This window comes from Cyanistes caeruleus, chromosome Z (genome assembly GCF_971803275.1).
Source record: "Cyanistes caeruleus chromosome Z, bCyaCae1.hap1.1, whole genome shotgun sequence".
Classification (NCBI taxonomy): Eukaryota; Metazoa; Chordata; class Aves; order Passeriformes; family Paridae; genus Cyanistes; species Cyanistes caeruleus.
This window is the reverse complement of record NC_141732.1, coordinates 39248925-39270752: the sequence shown is the minus strand read 5'-3', so window position 1 is coordinate 39270752 and position 21828 is coordinate 39248925. Positions and strand designations below refer to the sequence as shown.

The 21828-nt window shown below is 36.2% G+C and overlaps 1 protein-coding gene across 11 annotated transcripts in view; it reads right to left on the bottom strand.

Moving 5' to 3' along the window:
- Positions 1–21828, bottom strand: part of AUH (AU RNA binding methylglutaconyl-CoA hydratase) — a 149514-nt gene that overhangs the window by 20413 nt on the left and 107273 nt on the right. For 8 of the 11 annotated variants that reach the window (XR_015281089.1, XR_015281088.1, XR_015281086.1 and 5 more), the window contains 6 exons: positions 19679–19866; positions 18341–18391; positions 16525–16572; positions 14543–15598; positions 13704–13774; positions 12093–12172 (listed from right to left, as the gene is read on the bottom strand). Coding sequence is in view for 3 of the 11 variants with exons in the window: in XM_023944929.2 (XP_023800697.2) it covers positions 15521–15598; positions 16525–16572; positions 18341–18391; positions 19679–19866 (365 nt within the window). In the remaining 8 variants the exon portion in view is untranslated. Of the gene's footprint in view, positions 1–12092; positions 12173–13703; positions 13775–14412; positions 15599–16524; positions 16573–18340; positions 18392–19678; positions 19867–21828 lie in introns of those variants that run through there. The other 3 variants (XM_023944929.2, XM_086869384.1, XM_086869382.1) reach the window with 1 other exon arrangement.

Below are 21828 nucleotides of genomic sequence, written 5' to 3'. Positions count from 1 at the left end.
CTACCCAAATTTCATACACTGAAAAAATTGCCAAGAAGGAAAGGCATAGGCAGTAGCCAAGTAATTGTACTATTGCCTTACAGCAAGAAACAAATATGGATTTGAACAGAGGAGACAGGTAACTGAATTAATTTTTATCAGAAGCCAGCAATCCACTTGCAGTCTAGAGAATGCAGGTTTAACACCCATGTCTGGATTTCACTTGGAGACCCAAATATTTGCTCTTCACCAAAGTCCTCTGACCACACCTATTACAATCTTTCACACAGCTGCCTTTCCTTCAAAAGAGATTATTTCCCCTCAACTTAAGTGGTCAACATCAGCCCAATAAGCCCATTATAATCAACCATGCTGGTGCTTCCTGCATAGCTTCTGACATTCTTGTCTGTTGAAACTCCTCTGACCTTGGGGCTGTATCCCATGGATCCTGCTTTAATCCACCCCTACGTTTTTCCATAATAAGGTTCATGTACCCCCACACAACAAATACAAGCACACATACAGACAATGTTTTAAATAAGTAGTAGTTTTCCCTTAAGGGTAAAAATGTTCTGTAATAGTATTTCTTTTTGTTATGAAATACTGTAAACGATCTTGGTGTGGTAATATTTTGTAATATGTCTGAGTTATGCAACTAAGGCTGTAGGATTCAGCTGACTTACATGCACCTGGAGATACTAACCTGGAGATAGTGGAGACTTGGAGCTGTTGAAAAGCACTTACATATCCTTGTGCTTGTATAGATGCACACAGATAAACACACAAAAGAACTAACCCATCATCAGTCTACATCCTTTTACAAAAAAATACTAGATACAATAAAGTTTGTGTAGTTTAATTTCTGCTCATTTCCTGTTCTCTTCAAATGAAAACCCCTTTAAATCTTAAAACCCAGTATTTGTGCCTTTTTTTTAGGGAGGTAGAACTTCTTCCTTCTCTTCTACAAAGACATGTAAATCTTGTTGACTCCAGCTAGGCCAGGGCAACTCAATATCCTCAACTTTGATTTTGATTCTTTTACTCAGCTTTTAAATCAACTTGAAGAGAAAAATGTAGAAACTTGCCAAATATTCATGTTTCTAAAGCAAATCCTACTTCCAAGAACATAATTGTTTGTTTAGTGACTTCTTTCCTACTCCTAAGATCATCATCAGGTTAAGGTGATCTGAATGACAATATTCATATGAAAAGCAGTTTCACACTTCATCTTCCTCTTTAATTCTAGCAAGACAGCGGCTGACTGCATAACCAAAAGTTTATCTCAAAATCTTCACAGACCATATGGTTGTGCCTAGGGAAGTTAACCCTCAGTGGAATTAAGCACCAGCCTGCTTATTGCCTCAGCACAAGCATCACAGTTAATCACATGCCTGTCGTGGCAGCATCAGGCATTTTTTCACACTTTCCATCATCCCACGGATTCTCTCATCTCAGAATTGTGGGATAGCAAATCTGTGTAGGAAAGGTAGTCTTTTAATACTCACCAAAGAGTTGGTGTGAGCAAGAAATTAATTTGGTACTGCATGGACAGACAACAGAAATATCAGTTTTTGGAGGATAAGGAAGATAATAAGAAGGTTCAGACTCAGTCTCAGAAGATAATACTGAGACAATGATAATTGTGGTCAAAAAGTGTTAAACCTGTGCAAGATTAAAAGGTAGAGAAGGGTTTTCTTAGAACAAAATTTTACTAGCTCACCACTCTAAAAAGAAATCTGAATGTTTCCCTGTATTTCTGTTTCCCCCCCTAGCTCACAGTCTGTCCCATCCAATTCTAGGGTTCTGCACAGGGCCAAATCCAGGCCAGGCCGCAGTGTGACTCCACAACATAAGCAAACGCACAGATGTGTGTGGCACCACTTATCACACAGTTATAAATCTGAAACACAGAGCAACAAACTGACACCAGAGCATCTACATATACATTTGTACATATACATATGTACATCATACATACCTTACCAGATATGACCATTCCTTGAAATGGTCTGTAATCCTACAGCACTTGCATGACCCTAGCACACTTTGTGGGTGTCCTGCATATACAATCTACCTGTCCTTGTAGCAAGCAGCATCAGGCTCTTGTGGGTAGGATCTCATACTGCACTGTACACTCAGTGCTGGGCAGTGTAAGATGGATCTGAAAGCTGAAGCCATTGGTCAGGGTAGAGTTCAGGGTCTTCAGCACACACCTACACAGGAGGTAGGTGTGCTCTTCAGTGCACCACAACAGAACATGTATTAGAGGCTCTTCTCCCACCTTTCCTTTACATGACAGCCTGCATGCTCCAGAGCTTCTCTCCAGGAGTACTTCAGTCAAACTGGTTTCCAGTCCAGTGGATCCCACACTGCAGCGCCACGGTTGCCAACATTACAGATAATATACTTACAGAGAGAGCTTTTCCAACTGAACATTAAAACTGAAGTTCAGGAGCCTTGAAGAAAGGTCTGCTATGGAACATATGCTGAACTCTGAGAAAGAAGTGCCACACTGCTTGCTGTAAGCATGTAACATGTGTGAATGAGGACCAAACTATGGGGCCTCCTCAAGAGTCAATGGAAAGGAGTTGATGCTGTCAGCAGGGATGATGCACAATTACATCTATCTGAGCCCCTCCAGATAGGAAGTGAGCATTCACAGCACTAATCTGGGAAATTATTGATATTGCCAATCTCCAAAAGAGAATAAGAATTCTTAATATTTCACAGGATTTGACTCTAAGGAGCTGTACCTCAGACACAAATGCTGCCCATCAAAATATTTTGCATTGAGGTCACTAAAATTAAATACCTGCCTTAGAGACCTGGTTTTGGTTTTCTGTATCCATCCTTTTAGAATATATTCATGAGTTATAGAGATAACAGATACCACATTCTTTTACCTGAACCCTTACATTTTGTTCTCATGCCAAGAGTTATGCCAAAATCAACCAATACTAAAAATACTTATGAAAATACTATACTGTCAGTCTCTTGTTATGTCAATCACCCGTAGGTGCACAGGGAATCCAAAAGTCTTATTCCTTTCCCATTCAGTAACTGTCACACAACACTTTTAATACAAGAAATGTATTAAATTATAAAGCAAGCACAAGAGACCTGTTTGACTCAGATGCATTACCAGTGCTTTTTTTTTTCTGCATGAATAACTGTCACTCTCATTTTCATTTTGGTAATTACAGAAAATGGGCTGTTTTTAAATGTCTGTTCCAGCAGACCTGAAGATGTTGATTTCAGACTGATTCAGACTCTAAAGTCTAATTCATGCAGTTGATCCACAACATTAACTGGAGTGTAGGTTTCATCAATTTGGTAGAGTGTCTTTTATAACAGCAGATGGTAATTTTTTGATATGTAAAGCATTAAATGGACTCTTTTACAAAACCACTTTAAATGCTTTCTTTTAAAAAAAGCCACCAACCAACCAAACCAAAACCCACCAGAGAACTACAAAAATTGCTCCCCCCACAGTGCTTAGATACTTTAACCCAAAGAAATTGCTGACAGATTTGTTTTCAGCACAGCAGAGTAAAGAGCTGACAACGTATTTTTTTTTGCTGGATATGGTAACTTAGGTCTATTTTTAGGTCTTCTTTTCCATTTTTAAAGTACACCAAAATAGAAATGGGCTTAAAAATCACCATCTGCTTCTAGAAATTAAATAATTCTCTGAAGAATAGATAATAGGCATAAAAAGCCTACTTGCAACTCTCAGATCTTTCACAGCAAGATTGAAAGTCACATGCTACTTGTAAACATTTTTTATTTCATCAAACAATACTGGAGGGTCACAACACCCCTGTAAGTGTTCAATACACCTATTTATCAGTTATCACCAGCATAAACTGTATACATTCCAGTCATGAATGACTGACTAGCAAATGCTATTGCTATTGCTTTTATGACTTAGAGTAAAGCTGCTGATATTTACAGCACAATAAAGGCTCTCCCCATTTCTTTCTTTAACTTTGATTTAGTTAAGGTGGGAACTATCCTATTTCACAGGGGCTTTTTTTTTTTTTAATGTCCATTAGAGCTATTCTGCAATTAGCATGTTAGCATTACTTGCAAATGTGTGTAAAGAAATCTGAGCTTGTTTGCATCCAGCTAGTTTGGATCCTGCTAACAATGAATCACTATGTCAGTTCAAAATGGCTCTGGATGCGAACACTTGCTCACTGGCTGAAGCCTGTCAGCAGTTTCCCCATCCTCAGCATTTGTGGCCCTGACAGCTCGGATGACTGACTGCCCAACAAGTCAAAACCCCATCTCCTATGCTCTACCCATGCACCAATAGCCTTAGAAAACAACATGGTACTATTGCTATCAGTTGGTCCTTACCCTTGTATCTTTTGAATCTTACACAATGTAAAGTGAGCTTGAAAAAGGTGGAAAAGGAGGATCCATTAGTTTTCCATTAAAAGTGGTTTGATGAATGAAAAAAGGCTCATGCTAAAGTGCCCGTTCCACTTCCTTTCTGAATTAAAGTTCCCGCAACTTGGTCATCACACTTTCTGAGAGGGCTCCAGACAAAAACAGCACATACCCAAGGCTAGATGGCACATATCCCCTCCCCTCAGCTGGGAATATCAGGGAAGTGGGAGCAGAGATTGTATGAAAGAATGGTCAGAAGGTGGTAAAGGCCAAAGAAGAGAAAATGAGTATTACTAGTATATGGGCTGGTGGGACGGTGCTCCCTAGTTCTGTGATTTCAGTAAAGATGACAAACTTACATTTGCAGTAATTTCAGTTTAAAACATTTCCATGTTTTGAACCACAGAAGAGCACTTACCTTTTTAGTATCATTTTCAAGAAAGGTAGTTTGGTTTGGTTTTTTCCCCCATGATATTCCATTTAAAAAGCAATGTCTTTTTCAGAGAATAAGACTAAATCTTCTAAAATATAAAATGAGATAAGACACTGCAGGATACTTTAAATGACACATATGATATGTTATAAACCAACATGTTTACAAAATGAAGATATTTTGGAAGTAGTATTTAACAAGTACCATTTTTTAACAGGTTTGTCTTATTGTAGTTACTTAAAATCAAAGTTCACAACAGCAACAGTTCAAACAAGATGTCCATTATTCGTGTTTATACTTGGTGGATTATAATTTTTGTGAAATGAAACTTAAAAGGCCTGCTAGTGGCCACTGTAGCAACAGCATTAAGGCTAACATTTTGACAAAAAGAGAGCAGGAAAATCACAGAGAAACATATGCTTTGTTGATATATCCTACTTTGGCAGGGACAGGAATTCTTCAGAGTAATGTGCAAGAATCCTCTATTTCTAGTAAACAATTGAGAAACATTTTATTTGTGAGGGAAATTTGTTCTTATTTTTTTTCTGAGTCAGTAGTCAGTAACTAAAGAAAGGAACTTTTCCAAGAAAGGGAAGAAAAGAGTAATTAAGGCAAGCAGTGGGTTTGAAAACTTTAGTGTTCCTTGGACGCTTTTTCACATTTTCAAAGGGGACCCCCTTTACTGAAGAACAGTTGCAGAAAAAATAGAACAGATTATGAATAGCCAAGATTCCTAGTGATCTCATTGGGAATTACACATTTATTTGGAAAGCATTAAAGGAATAAGATTACAGAAGCAAGACCAGATCCAAATTCCATTATGTAAATGGAAAAAGAAAATTTTGTTGTCTTAAAAGGAAATTTAATTGAGCCTTTAGTTCCCAGTTAATGAGATACTAGTAAACGTTGAGAATTGCAGGGGAAGTGATAAAAGAGGGATGCCACTTTGGGTTGGGTTAGATTTTTTCATATTAAATACTTATTTAATATGAAGGTTGTGATTTACTCAAGATTTATCATCGTAAGACTCTTCCTCCTACTGACTCAATCTATCTAAAGTGCCATTCAGATATAATGGAAATAGGGCATATCACAGATTCTAAATGTTTCATTAGTCTGTGGCTGAGCAAAGAAAGCTATTTAACCTGCATAGGATCCATTCCAGACAATTTATTCCTTTCTTCAATAGCATACAGTTATTGCTGGTTCTAATGGTATTACCTGGTTTGAAACAAACACTTCAGAGATTCCTCTTTTTTTTACAGTTGGGGCACTTTTATGATTTGTTCTATTCCACTGAAGTTGCTTTTGTAAGTGCATGGAATCACCTAAATGTGTGCCAAGGCTGCAAGATGATCTCACAAACAGGTTCTCCCACCACTTCTAAGTAACACTTAGGCCAAGTGGGCTCATACTATGCACCTATGTTCAAGAATCTGAACCCAACTCCAGGAGCAAGGATTAACCTTTGGTGCTGCAAGTTTCTCAAAACTCTCTGCTTTTGCTGGACCCTGAATAAGTTCAAGGCACTCAGGAATTGAGTCTGCACAGCAGGACTGTTCAAGCAGCATATCACAGTCATGAGACTTTCTGTTTCTTCTCTGAAGTTATAGGTACACATAGGGGACTACAAATAATGTGAATTTCAAGAGAGAAACAGATCCATTTTGATCTACTTTTCTTTAAAATTAATAAATTCAGGCCATGCATGAACTATCCAGTCATATCCTGTAAAAGTTTAAACAGTGAAACCACAAGGGAAAATAAACTAACATCTCTTCCCTTTTTATCTTAAAAGTGTCTGAAATGAATTGGTTGCTAAAGAAACCTGATATAATTGTGACAGAGTGTTTTGAAACCCTTAGTGGAGTTCATCTGAAACCTCAGCATAACAAGTGGCCTCTTATCTGCGTACTATTCCAGGAAGAAATGCATGGCATTTCGTCATCACAGCTGAAAGAGTAGCTGGCTCTGCACGTAGGCTAGGCGAGAATAAGAGCCCTCAGCTATAATGAGGGCACACTGGTAGCTAATGCTTAGTCAGAGGCCATTTCCTTTAGCCTTTGCTACTGCTTGCAGGAGTTGGAATGCAGGAAAAGGCAAAAAATAAAGTAAACATATTGAAGGTCAATGTTTACCTTCTGTACTTTTTCTCAATGCAGATTAATTCTGAAGACATGGCACAGATGCATTAATGTGGTGACATCCTAAACCATCCTCCCTATTACAAGGACTTTAAGTAGCTTTATTTAGTGTGGCAGTTCATGAGCAGAATTACTCAAAGGAGAGAGAATCATAAAAAAGCAGATGTCTCCTTTTTTTTTTTTTAGTCTGACATTTAAAGGCAAATTAGTAAGTGGGAGTTTAATATAGATATTTCCTTGTGAACACTGATCTTGAATTTCCAAGCAGGCAAACCAACTTTCTCCTTAATAAAGCTGTTGAAACATAGATAACTTGTAGCAATTACTTCAAAAACAGGGATGAATCTTCATATGTGAGGGAATATGGCAAGGAACATTTCTTTTTATAGGCTTTTCCTCTTCTGTACATCCTGAAGATGATAATATGAGTGATGTACTGTCATGCTTTTTAACACAGGAATCTGCATAATTTGAAAATGGAATGGTTAATCAATAGAATATGAAAATGTTAGATATGAATGTGTAGCAATGTTCAGGCTGTAAGTTTGCAAGACACTTCATTTGGGACCACATTCTGCTTTCTAACTCTGCCTGCAGAAACATCGGCAATTATTGTGAACTTAATGAGCTATCACTGTGCTGATTTAAGCATACAACTGTATGTACTGTACGACTGAACACACTGGACTGAGTCATTTTACATACACCAGCAGTTGCTGGTCTGAATAAGGGCTAGATTTGACTTGTTCTGTTTAACTCACTGGCTGAACTGAAAATAGTTGGCACAGATTTTTCTCAGGAAATTCAAACTTACACAAGCAGAGGAAAAACATTGCAAATGAGATGCTGCTGTGTGCAAAAATTCATCTTGGGTAAAACTTTAAACCCCAGTAATAAATCTTGTTTTCAGTTCTCACAAATAGGCTTTTCTATTCAACTCTGAAGGTTTAAAGCAGTTGTTAATCAAATAGTGTACACAGTACTAAGCAGGAAAGTGTTCAGTTATTTCTGAAACACGTTATTTTGAGGCTATGTTTGAATCTTCCATATTTATGTGATGAGAGTTATGTCACAAAGTTAATCATTCCCAGGATGCTAGCATTTGGGGTAATGAAAAACTTCTTGTGCAAGCAGTCATTAATCAGTGAGTCTAACATTGCATAATGCTTTCTCAAGCATGTGTTATGTGATCAGAGTACAAGGCTGCATAATACAGCAAAGTGTTTATGCCATATGCTGACCTTTTCTAAAGCAGAAACGGAGCCATGTGATGTGCCGCTCCTGCCAGCATTTGCTTATTGCCAATAATTAAGTTTGATGATATGAAGAAACACAAACTTGTATTGCTTTAGAGTTCTAAAAGGAAGAAGCTTTGAAGTTTTTGGCACTGTAAAGCACAAAGATAGCCAACTTGGCTTGGATACACTACCGTTGTCCATTACAGGCACCGCCCATCAAAACTGGAACCAAGTGCCCTGCTCAAGTGGTTACTGGCATTTGTGTAAAGGAAAACATGTGCATCGTTACAGGACTGCTGTATTAACCAGAAGAGCATAAAGGTCACAGGAGCAAAGTAGCCAAAAGCATGCTTGGTACCTCAAATCTCAGAACATCATTATTACATTTGATGTTCTTGTGCAATAGTACTAGTAAGCAGCTATTACTTAATCTCCTACCAGTATTACACAAAACTATACTTGCGAAATACTTCAGATAAATATGCTGTAATTATACAAAATATAAAAACATGTATAGGGCAAAATGTTTTTGTAACTCTAAACACACATACCTGTGGGGATGTGGTTTGAGTGAGCTATTCGAAAAATTGAATCAGTGATTTAAAAGCTTCTATGAATAACCTTAAAAACTATGTAAACTATGTGCTAAAAGAAGAGTGGATACACGTACATGTATTTTATATACTGTGCATGCATACACACACACACACACACACAGAGTGTGGATCAAAAGCTCTGTCCTGTACACAGCCATTTTGTGTCTGTTGGCAGAATCAGGCTACTGAGTTGCAATAACCAGCTTCATACTACTTTTTTAGCACAGCCAACTGTAGCTATACCACTGTTGCTCCAACATCATTCCTCCTCTCACTTGCCAGGGTTTCCTTCTCTCTCACTCATGACTGCCTTTTCTACTTTGAAAAGCTGGTACAGATAGGGATAGCCAGTATCTATGAGTATTATCACCTGTTACCAGTAACTCAGTTCCATTATGTGATCCATGATATGGTACCAATGTCTGAAAAGTGACTTCTGATATCTCTTGCTTACACTGAGGAAGTATTTTCAAGCTTAACTAGGAATCCTGAAGAGTAAAGCTGACTGGAAGCACAATTACAAAACTAAGATATCTCTGTACAGCAACATAGGTGTCCTAGCCCAAAATTTAGATTCTCAAAATTCCTGCTGAGATTTTGCATCAGGAAGTGACAGTATTAGGCAACTGAACATACGAAGTGCTGTGTCCAAGGCCTTTTGGGATGAATGAATTAAACCTTCTACATCTTCTAAAGAGTCTGACCCATTAAGGATCTTCATGTTTAGTAGACAGGAGTCTGAACAAAGAAAATGCTGGGGACAATAGGAAAGTGAGCAGGTCTCCATCCTTGCTACAGTATCATAAAACCAGGGTGATACTTGCTGCATGAAGGAACTGCAAGACAGGCCTTACCTCTACAAACTATTAGGTAGATGTCATTATCTCTACATCCCAATAAATTAACTTGTAGAATAAGTAATTAGAGAAATTTCATCATGTGTCATTTCAAAGAATCCAGTGAACAGGTCACTACTGTAGGAAAGTTTGGCTCAGGTCAATTAAGTGAAAGGAGAGAGAAGAAACTTGAGTTGCTTTGCTGTTTCATGAGTCCTTCAACTACTGAGCAGCTATACAGATGGAACTGCCATAGCATATCCCCTTCCCTTTTTCAAAAAAGGACCAATGTCAGATAAGATTTGTAAAACCCAAAACGGAGACAGGAACTTCATTCCACCCGAAGTAGAAAAAAACCCATGTCCATGTGTTCATTTACGATCTAGTAACTTAGACAGAATCCTTTCCGTTATGCTGTTTTTGTGGCTCCCACCTCCTTTCATATATTATACAGACACTCTAGGAATCATGTTTGGAGGTTACAATCTCTACTAGTCTTTTGGGTACAGAACTCAGATGTTGTAACCAACTAATACAGAAAGATCTAGTTTGTGGTATTGCTCATGAAGATACTAGAAATGACTGTGTTGAAATTAGCTGTGACCTAAGAATGCAGCCTGAACCCACCCTACAAAACCTCTTTAGTATACACTCTTCCAAGACCCACTGCTTCTTAGAAGCATGCTCCCTGGCTCTCTCCTCCTTTCACCCCTACTTGGATAGAGTGGTCAAAAGAGGGTAACTACAGGACAACATGAACCATTCACCTTCAGGGGTCACTAGCTCAAGATACTCACATGCATTTCCAAAAATACTTCAGCTTTGAAGACAACAGTCCCAGCAATAAAGACTTCTTGCACAAAAGATGGAGAGTCAAACTCTTTTCACACAAGCCTACAGATGTATTATTAACATTTATGTGTCGGAAAAACACAACCTTTACAACTATATCCTCACAATTATATTTTTTAACTTTGTCTTTCTAAGCTGCATGGAAGAGACACATTTAAAAAAAATTACAACTGGCTTCAGAATTTTTAACATACTAGAAAGAATTGAGCCAAAGATGATATCACAAAGTCCCTTATGCTTAAGGGAAAATGTTAAATCAATTAGCAGTTGCCAGAATAAAGAAGCAACAATTTTATGTATAAGTTCCTTACAAAAATAACAAACTTTTCATGTTCTTCTGAAACTGGTTATATTATGCAACAAGAAAACTTCACCATATTCTCAGCTTGTTATTGTTACAAAGGCTTTATTAGCATATGCTTCAGAAATTACAATCAAAGGATAGTACTCACTAGCCAGAACTTTGAAGAGTTTATTACATGCACAGACTATGCCTTACAGGGTTAACATACTATTTTCAACTCAAGTATTACAAATACTTTGGAATACTAGGAGTTAGCTTTGTCACAGAATGTTCACACCCTCTGTAATAAATTCTTTTAACATACTTCATATTTCTTCCCATGTGAATGAGTGTCCTTGGAAGAATTATCTACTAGATAAAAGCTGAAGATAAAATCTAAGTCTAGACTTATTTAAAGAGGGTAGACACTGATCTTATAATCTGTGACAGTGGCTGATTAATGAGCTACTCATGATTGCTGCAGGCCTCTCCAAACTGCAGGAGCAAATGATATTATAGCACTGGGAGGAATGTGCTATCTGGATGCCACACCTTTGTTGAAACTTAAGAACTCACTTTAATTCCTACTACATTTATTCTAGACTTGAACTACACACTATGTACATGACCAGATACACAGTAACACACATGCATACCCTCACTACTCGCCTGCTGCTTCTGCAGCAGAATTTCTGTGCTATAGAACACATGGTAAGTATGCCCACTTGTAGCTGTCATGGTACGTGCTGTGTAGGGCCCACACTGGCTGTTCTGCTGGTTGTGCTCTTGCACAAACAAATTTAAAACTTCCTGAAGCAGAATAGTAGTATCACATCCTGAGGGATTGATTTGATCTTGCCTGACAGTCTGGATAATTTTATTTACATGTACACACATAAATACACACATACACATGCATGCATATGACATGCCAGTATACATACATATATATTATGAAGCATAGTGAACACATTGTGTAAACACAGCACACTCTGCTTAACTACAGAAATTTCTATTCAACTCTGTTCCAAGGCTGAAACAGAGCATGATTTAAATCTACAATAAAAAGGGCATATAATCTAATCTTTAGTGGCAACTCAGTAATTTCTGATTACATCTTTCAAACACCTTACAGGGAAATTTCTTAAACTCTACTAACTTTGCTTAAAAAGTACTAATGTTCTTAAAGTGAAAAGAACACATAGAAAGTTTCAAAAGTGCTCCCTGCACATTCATGTCTGAGATTTAGAAGAAAGAAAAGCCAGCAGGAAAAAAGCCACAAATAGAAAAAAAAGTCATTCTAATCCCCTAAAGTAGACAAGAGAAATTTTATTACCTTTAGCTGAGAACAATTCTTCTTTTGGTTTATCTGCTTGACATTTTTCTTCTTCTCATTTTTGGGAGACAGCTCTCTGCCTAAAAGTGTGCAGAAAAAGAACATTTTAACCACATCATCATGAACTTTATCACAGCTTAAGTACACAGACTGTATCAGCCTCAGTAGACAATGCAGCCCTATAGCTTTTCAGCAGTGCCTTTAGGTTCAAGAGCAAGGCTAAAATTCCACAAATGACACATGAAAGCACATCTTGTTCAATGCACACCACTCAAATGAACAACAATATTTTTAAAGTACATTTTTTTAAATCTGTAAAAAAAAATTGCCTCTGTAATCTCAGCAGACATCTATTCAGGGATTTTCTTGCATGAAAAAGGCATAAGTAAAGACTATGCAGTGATAAATTAAGATTTCAGCTACTCTTCACATTGCATCTATGAGTTGGGTTTGGTATATGAAGTGACACTAGTGCTAAAACCTCTTACTTTACTCCCTAAGTCTCTGAAAACCAGATTCTGAGTAGCATAATATTTTGCCCTCTCCTGTGGTGATCTCTTCAACAAATGTGACTATGATTAAATGCATCAAAGAACAATGACTGAGTAAAATATGCAGCAGTTGAGAATGATCCTAATGTTTACTACTCTAAATGCATAGTTAAAAGCAGTTCTAGAAAAGCATTGACATGAACCTTAATGGAGAACTATGACTAATTTCACATAGATGGACAGAATTTCAAAAATAACTGGGCAGCAATGACTGCAAATGTCATAAAAAGGTTCCATTGAAAACATCTCCAAAAGCACTTAACACTTAATTACATAATCTTAGAATAAATAAAACACCTTTTTTTCATTACACATGAGCTACTCAAAAGCACTGAACCGATGACAGCCACACAGACAATCATGAAAATTTTATCCAGAAATTTAGTAAAACTACTAAGAATGTGAGTTACTTCAGTACTGTTGAAAATATAAGCAGCGTGCTACATTAAAAGCTAAAATTGTATGTGTTATATAAAGTCACACATTAATTTCTTCATGAAACTGAGAATTTCTAGGCAATCCAGTAAGTGGAACATACAAATGCCAAGAAGCTATCTGCTGATAACTAATAATGGATAATGGACCTACCTGTGTTATAACTTTTCAATATCCAGCTCACTGGAGTGCAGAAAAACTCACTATTCACCTGAGCTCAGCAGGAGGAGAAGAAAAAGCTGCTTATGTCTAGGGACCAGGAGACAATCTTTCAGAAAACCAGCAGAGACCAGGGCTCACTCATCCATGAGGCATTGTGGAGAAAAGCATGGCCTTACCAGGAACTGAAAGAGTTGAGCCTAAGTGTTTTAAGGAAGATTTGCCAGATCATACCTTTCATAAGGAAAAACCAGCCTTTATAAGAGCATTTTTGTTACAAATAACCCTCTCATTGAAGCAGAGTTCTAATACTACTACTAATTATGAGTACTGTTGCCATTAAAACACATCACTTAATAAATGAGACAGTAAGTGACTACCATATCTTTTGCTAAAATATTTTTCCTCCAGAATGACTTCAACATCATTCCAAAGTACCTTTAAAAACTGTCCTACTGATACTCACTTTGTAATAATATTCCAACTGTTGACTTCAAAGAAGGAACTCAAATTGCTATGATATGACACTATCTTCTCCTGAGAAAAGGAATACAGAGACCACTGTGACAGCAAAATTATTTTCTGAGATCAAAACTACTAGTTAAAGGCATAAATCTACACAGTCATATGCCACAGTATTTAAAGTTATTAGATATTTTTAAATAGACATTCACAGAAGCTACTTAATCAGTGCTTGGTAGAAACAGAGGCAGCTCAATAGCCAGACTGTATATCAAAGTTATGCAACCGAAACCCGTCTGCATATGCTTAGTATTTTTTTTCCTATTAACATAATTATTTTGTAGTCAGTAAAAATGAAAATGACATGTTAGAATTTCAAAAACACGAGAAAATGACCCTCTAGGCTTTATATAACTATCAAAACAAGTACCAGTACTTTATTTGCAAATTATTGTGCAAGAAATGATCGACTCAGCAAGTTTACCAGTCAACAAAATGTGAGCTCTACTGGTTATAATCAATTTACATGTAATGATATGTCTAAATATGAATTTAAATGAGTTCTTGTCATTTCATGTTGATGAGATTCTTTATCATCATAGATATGGACAGTGACCATAGCTAATGTTGCAGAAATGGCAGAGCATGCACAAGTTTCATGAGCCAATGGTAACCCAGCATGAATAAATTTGTTTCCATATAAAAAGACAGCCTTGGACTGCTAAGCCATGTTTATTTTCCAGTCAAATTAACAAAAATACTTTCTACAAGGTTATTTCCAGACATTTTCTGTATATGCTGTGTCCACTGCAAATACACAGTATGAATCACAAGTTTTCTTACCTTGAAACCTACTGCATTTCTCTTGCAATGTATGAAAAGAACTCTGAGGCCACCACAAAATAAAGAACCTTTTAACATCATCCCTGTTGTATATAAATATACATTCATAAAACTTGCAAAAGGAATATTCTGGAGATTAAGATAATTCTAGGTTCTATTACAGCACATTGGTCATATCCCCGCACAGCCATCTTTAATACAATCATCAAAAATTTAAAATAACTGCAACAAGTGAAATAAAATTCCATTACAGTGCTGATCAGATGATATGTTGGAAAAAAGCAGGACAAAGACAGGTTTAACATACAAGAATGTATAATTAAAGGCTGGCCTCAAAAATGTCATCATTTAATACAATTAAATTAATATAATGGCAACAACTTTATCAAAAGGACACCATTAAGTGCTAAAGTGAATTTCATGTTGCTTAGTAAGTAAGATAAACAAAGCTTAACATTTTCTGAATTATAATCCTTTTCATTTCCCCCAGCTTTATTAATAATATAGATATTCTGATAGAATACTCAAATATAATTTTTACTGATATGCAGAATAATTTAAATGCATATTTGGTACAATTTCTTCTTTTTGGTGTTCAGTAGTTGCTTTTGTTTTAATAAAATGATATAGCAGATTTATGCTTAACATCACAGATACATTTTGTCTATGTAAAGAATTACAGAGCTTTTTCAATTGTGGAATGGTATGTTTCATACATGTGAAATTTTTAAAATGCTGCATGAACCTGTGACTTTGCCAATACACAGATCAACCATCAGAAACTGTAATGAGCATGACCTGACACACATTTCTGTCTTGGCTTTGTGTAAATATGGACACATTCAAAATGTTGTAACATCTGTATGATTTGCTGTTACTTTGGTGATTGTGATATTTCAGGTGCAGATGCAAAGTGCACCTTAATGGTCCTCATAGAAGTACTTTTATCCCCCTGTATTTTAAAGGCATCAGATTCTTTTATTCTCCCTTGTAGCGAGGAGGTCTCTTCTCCTTAAATGCAAGAAGGCCTTCAATTCTATCTTTTGTTGGGATAGTCTGCAATGAGCAGAATAACAATTCATTATAGACACCAAAAACAATTACAAGAAAGACATTTTCATACAAATCCCAGTTCTTCGATGCATCCAAGATGCATCAGAAAAATTATAATACAGCAGAAAGATTAAAACTATCTAGTCAGATATAGGAATATATCAGACACTTCAAGGGCATGACAAAAGGTTGATAAACAATTTGGGATGGAAAGGAGTACCTTTTCTCCAAACAGATGAGTTAAAAAAATTCTCTAGGGTTTGAGGTTTGTTTGTTTTCTTTTCTTTTTTTGGGGGGTGTGGTGGGGAGGATGGGTCAAGGAGAAAGAGAGGTTTGGGTTTCTTCGGGTTTTCATTGTTTGGTTCATTTTAGGTTTTAGGGAGGGGGAAGAAGGTTATGAATCTGATTATCACATCTTAAATAAGCATATAGTGCTGATGCTTTTATTTCCATCAAGAAAACTTGACTTGAAGTCCAAGAATATATAATCTCAAACATATCATTCCCATTTTTCACTGGCAAAGAGGTTTGTCTCAAATTTTGATTGGTTAGCACATATGCCATTATTGACATCATATTAGTGAAGTGTCCTTTGTATTATTTCATGTTAAACCAAAACAAAGCAAAAGCAAGGCAGTCTTTGGACTGGCATGGTAGTGTATGACTGGCTAGATGTATGGCTGGTACTCCTTCACTATCTTCACCCTAACAGTATGGCTGTGTTATTGTCCTGAACTGCACCTTCTCCCCTTAAATTCCTTACAAAATCAGACAAAATATATACAAAATATAGATGGAAATATAAATAAAATGCCAAAAAGTTTGCAGATGAAATCACAGAGCAATTTTTAGTTGGATTTCTGCATGTTTCATAACAGGCATCAACAAAGCTTGTTTTCTGTTTTTTTCATGTAATCATATTTACATACCTGAGCATAACAAGCTTCTTCAATCGCTAAACCTGTTACTAAGTCAACCTGTGGAAAAGAGTACACTGGTTTTTAAAATTATTTTTTAAAATTTATTATACATTATTTCCTCACAGCTAACATAAATATTATGTTGTAATATGACACATACTAAAATACTTCTGCAAAGATCTTCTACACTACTTTAACATAGAAATGCTACACTGACATGTGGTAAGAGTGGTTAGTAACAGACTCCTGATTTGGAAATATAACTAGCATGCAATACGGTAAAAAAGTCTGCTTTTTATTAAAAGTCATGTGGTTAGGTACAAACCATTAGCTACCTGCACATTTATAATAATTTCATTTACTACAGGGGAAAAGATGCGTTGCATGATTACTTAATTTTTTTCTGAAACAAAATATCTTCCTAATGTCATATAAGAACAGGATAGTGTGCCACAAAATAAACACAGATTCAAGTTCAAAAGTATTTAAAACAGAAAAATAAAGAGGCCCATGTCTATCCTGCATCATCATCATCATCATCATCATCATCATCATCATCATCATCATCATCTATTTTTAATACATTTAGTTTCTTTGTGAACTGCCCTGAACAGCTGAAAAGGCTGAATTTTGGCATCACTATTTCTCCATCTGTCTTAAGCACCAGATGTTGCAGAATTCACTAGCTCTCTGCTTGACCACTGGAAGGACTATGGCTATGCACCACAAGCAGGTTTCAAGGGGAGCTAAGTTGCAGGATGAGCTATCAAAGGATGCCATGTCATCTGTGCCATGGTAGTTCTGTAACAACAGCTTGGATGACCATTTGCCTTGACTGGCTTTGATACAGTAGATCTTGTCTTGGGCCTCAGCATTGTACTAGAGGTGATCATTCAGAGTACATCTAACCTTATCATCCTAATTCTATAAACACCATTATTTTGACCTTTCAATCCACTGTGTCTGGTAGTGAGATAACTTAGTTTGTAACATTTTGAGCCTTAGGTATTGAAATAAATCTTAAATTCCACCATTATTTGCTGTGGAAACCTAAAATACTCTCTGTGCAGTGGCATCTGAGTTTGGTTTTCAGGCCACCACTTGCTGGTGTTATGCTTTGCAGAACTTGCTGGTTGCTTTTGTGACTTTTAAGAAAAAAGGACAAATACATCTTCTTGGATTCAGACGCTGCACATGGTATGGTCCTGTTTCCCTTGTACCAGATTCAGCTACAAGGTGTCCTGGTGCATAGCCTAACTTTATGAACAGACCTGTTGAACTCAGCATTAGGATATGTATACCTAAAGTAAAACACATGTCCAGGAGGGATTTTAAATGAGCTTCAGAGCTAGGTCAATAGTGTGGCAATGGAGTGGCAATCAGAATCAAACATGAAATGAGGCTCCAGGTACAATTTTAACACTGCCATTAAACTATTAAAAATAAATAATATGCCCTTCAGCCTTTATTAGTTACTAAACACTGAGAGTTTGACAGACTTGACAGAGTATGATTTTGATAATTTTTCCCACCTGGGATTTGAAACACAATTTGCTCATAGTAGTTTATGTTTACTTTCTGTTATTAATAATTAGCAGAATACACTACTCTTGAGGTTACTAAGCCTTGTTACAGAAATCGGCATCTCAGGAGTCTGACACATAAAAAAAATCACATTTCTTTCTTTAGAAAGTTTTGACCAAATAGACTTCGAAAGACTACACAATGCTAAAGCAAAAACAGTACTAGGAAAAGAATGTCAGCACAGTACAACTGTTGCCAACCTGACTTCCGTCCTACTCTCACAGAAAGTGCAGATCCTTACCTCCATTCCCTGATTGATAGCCAGTTTTGCAACTCTCATTGCTACTGGTCCCTAAAATGAGAGAAAAAGCTTATTTACACATCATCAAAACCTGCAAGATTTGTAACTGAAAAGTCTGCACATCAATATTCTTATATTTAGGACCATTTAGACTTTGGACATTCACTAAATTTACAGTATATAAGTCATATAGCCTAGATTTTATCATTACAGTATACGTTTGCTTCTAAACTGATAGTTTCAATATTGAGAGAAAATAAAAGCACAGTATTTTCAAAAGAACCTAATTTTAAAATTAAACCTACGTTTGGTTTATGTTTCAAAGGTGCTGAGTGTGTCGACATTTGTCAAGCTTTATCAATTTCCTTCAAAACAAGGCTTGGAATGGCCACTTTAAGATACATCATTATAAGTCTTTGCACCGTCAGTCCTATGTCCTTACTATCACACAATGCAGACATGTGAAAATATGTAATCATGAAATAAAATTAATTGATTCAAGCTTCAAACCTATAATATGCTATTGCAAAAACTGCTCTGATCAAGTGATGACACTTTCCCGTGAGTGACTGAGATCCCCAGTGAGCAGAGGGTTTCCCACACTCTCCTCCAATGTGCTGCAGAACTGCAAGACATCTTTGGAAATCATCTCAGTTCTGTGCCTATCCATCAGCATCAGCTTCTGGATGTTCAGGCCTGCTGACTTGGGAAAAGCCACATGCTTATGAGGCAGTTCTAATAATCAACTTTCCAGAACCACTGTATGTTAAATTTTTTACTGTACTTCTAGTTTTTGTCTTTCTATGAAGGTGTTCAAGACACAAATAACCACCATTAAATGCCATAGCTAAGCTATTACATTTTACATTTCCAATGAAAAATTTTAACTGCTAACATTGTGGTCCAATAAAGTGATTCACTAATTATTTTCTTTTTCTGCCTCCTAGGAATTTTCTATCTAGGACCTTTTGCTTCCCTTCTGAGGAGTTCAACAGCAACAAAGTAATCTATTAAAATAATGGCTATACTAAAAAATAAAACCTGTATAACATTTTTTGTTGTTGTTTAAAAGCTGAAAGCCAGAACACATAATGAAAACACAGACCAGATCATGGCAAAATGAGGATTGATGGAGGTTTGTCTCAGTATGAAGTAATTACCAAATAACGCCATTCAATACAAGAGAGAAAACTTCTGGTTATTATTATGTGGCTGTCTTGCCACATAACTAGCATGGATTTTTGATATATAATTTTGTGACAGTTCTCTTTAATAAAACTGTGTCTTTTTCAGTCTTACTATTGGTAAAAACTAAAAAATCAAAATGATTTGTTATACCTGAGGTAAGAATTCTCTTGCCAGAGCTAATGCTCTTCTGTATGCAGCATCCCCTGCTTCATTCTGTTCTACCACATGGCTAATCAATCCTATTGATTTTGCTTCCTCACCATCTACAATGCGTGCAGAGAAGATTAGTTCTTTTGCCAATGACACTCCAATTGTGCGAGGTAATCTTTGTGTCCCCCCTAGAGTTTGTAAAAAGAGAAAATGCAACTATTATTTTCCCATGTATCTACAAATGTGCCTTGTTCATTTTAAGTATTTTAATTTTAAATTCCATAAACAAATACATAAACATACAGAAATTCAAGTAGTACAAAGGCATTATTAAGTACCTTCTTCAGTTTTTCACACTACATTTAAATTGAAATAATTGCCCTGTTTCTTAGAAAGACACATAAAGGAAGGTACTATTAATAGAGATTCTGTTCTATTACAGACATATTACCTTACTTGTATCAGCCAAAAGCCTATCAAAAACTACAGTAATTAATATATCCAAATCCTCTGTTTCTTTTTAACACTACATATTTTTAAGATATAAATCACCACTTCCAAAGAACTACACTTGAAAAGAAAATGTACCTTAACAAGTCTGTCCTAAAATTTGCACCTTAGGGACAATATTTATATGTAAACTAAACTAAAACAACTACTAGACAAGGTCTTTAAGAAGCCATGGTTTTGCCTCATCTTACTTCCGTATTAGTGTTGCAGCCTCAACAATGTCATTACAAAAACTAGGGAAGAACAATGACAGGTGCAGATCAGCAGAGAAAAGCATCTAACTTTATAACAGTTAGCTGTTCTTAGCACATTAAAAAGTTCTTTGACTTATCAGCATTTCCAGAAGGTCAACAAGCAGTAACTACATTAACCAGACATGAAGATTCCTTAGCTGGACTAAAAATTAACTTTTGAGAACTAACAAACAATGAGAATGTGGAAATAATCATTATCAAAATGGAAGATGTAGATTCAATTCACTGAAGCACATATTTATGAATTAAAACAGTGGAAATGGCCTTTATCCAGGAGAAAGGATTTTTAAAATCATAAGGTCTACCATTTTGACATGGATCTGAAACAAATACTCAATTTATACAAACAGTCTGTAAGCAAAAATTTCTTTCCAAATAGTTATTTCTGCAAGAGCATGCTAATATATTCAAATGTAAATATAAGTATATATGCAAGAAGAGTATTTATAGAAGTAGCTCAAAGCAAGGTGATAAAACACTGTGTAAATATGTGTTCAACTAACAAAACATATTAATTTCTACTACGTAATGTGGACTATGCCACAAGTATTTTATTCAAGCCATTCAGTCCTCTTATTGATGTTTCCTGAAAGTATTTTCAATACACTATGAGATAAATAAACTGACTGGAAATAAACTAGAAGTTTTTGTGATTTAATGAATCAGCTTTCAACGACTATTTTTCTGAACCACAAGCTTCAGTATTACTGTGTTCCTTTCTATAAAAACAGATCTGCCTTTGAACACCTTATATAATATAAAATTCTAGACAGTTTGGAGGATTTCTGCCTTATGTCTTTCTGAAGGCCTATAACAAAAACTGAGATACATTTTGCAGACAAGAACCGGAGGAATGAAAAAAAAAATATCATAACAATTGAAATATAATTTGTAGAACAAAAGTGTTAGTAAATACACAGAATGTGATAGTCTCTATGATCCTACAGTGCTTGAGAGGATTATAGCAAATCTATCCTAATGGTCAAGGGCAACAGCAATTCAATAAATTCTGCTAATTCTGCTAAATTCTTAAGCTAAGTCTGTGATACTGATAGGGGTAAAATTTTGCTACCAGCACAATTTAGAGATATTTTTAAGAAAGGGACAAGGGATGCACAGTCACTAAAGTTATCCCACACCGGATCCCAAAAAACATTACAAACCCTGAAGCATAAGCCTTGGCTTGCCTCACTGGTGACATTCATGGAGAATGACTAAAGCTGTATCTATCAAATTTATACCAGAACTACATGCCAGAAAAATGTGAGCTGTGTTTTCAAGAAACTCATTGCTTCTGATACTGAGCTGCACCACCACCACCCCCACCAAACATTTACTGGTTTATTTATTTAAATATTGAACGTCTTTTAATTTCTCACCCAAATA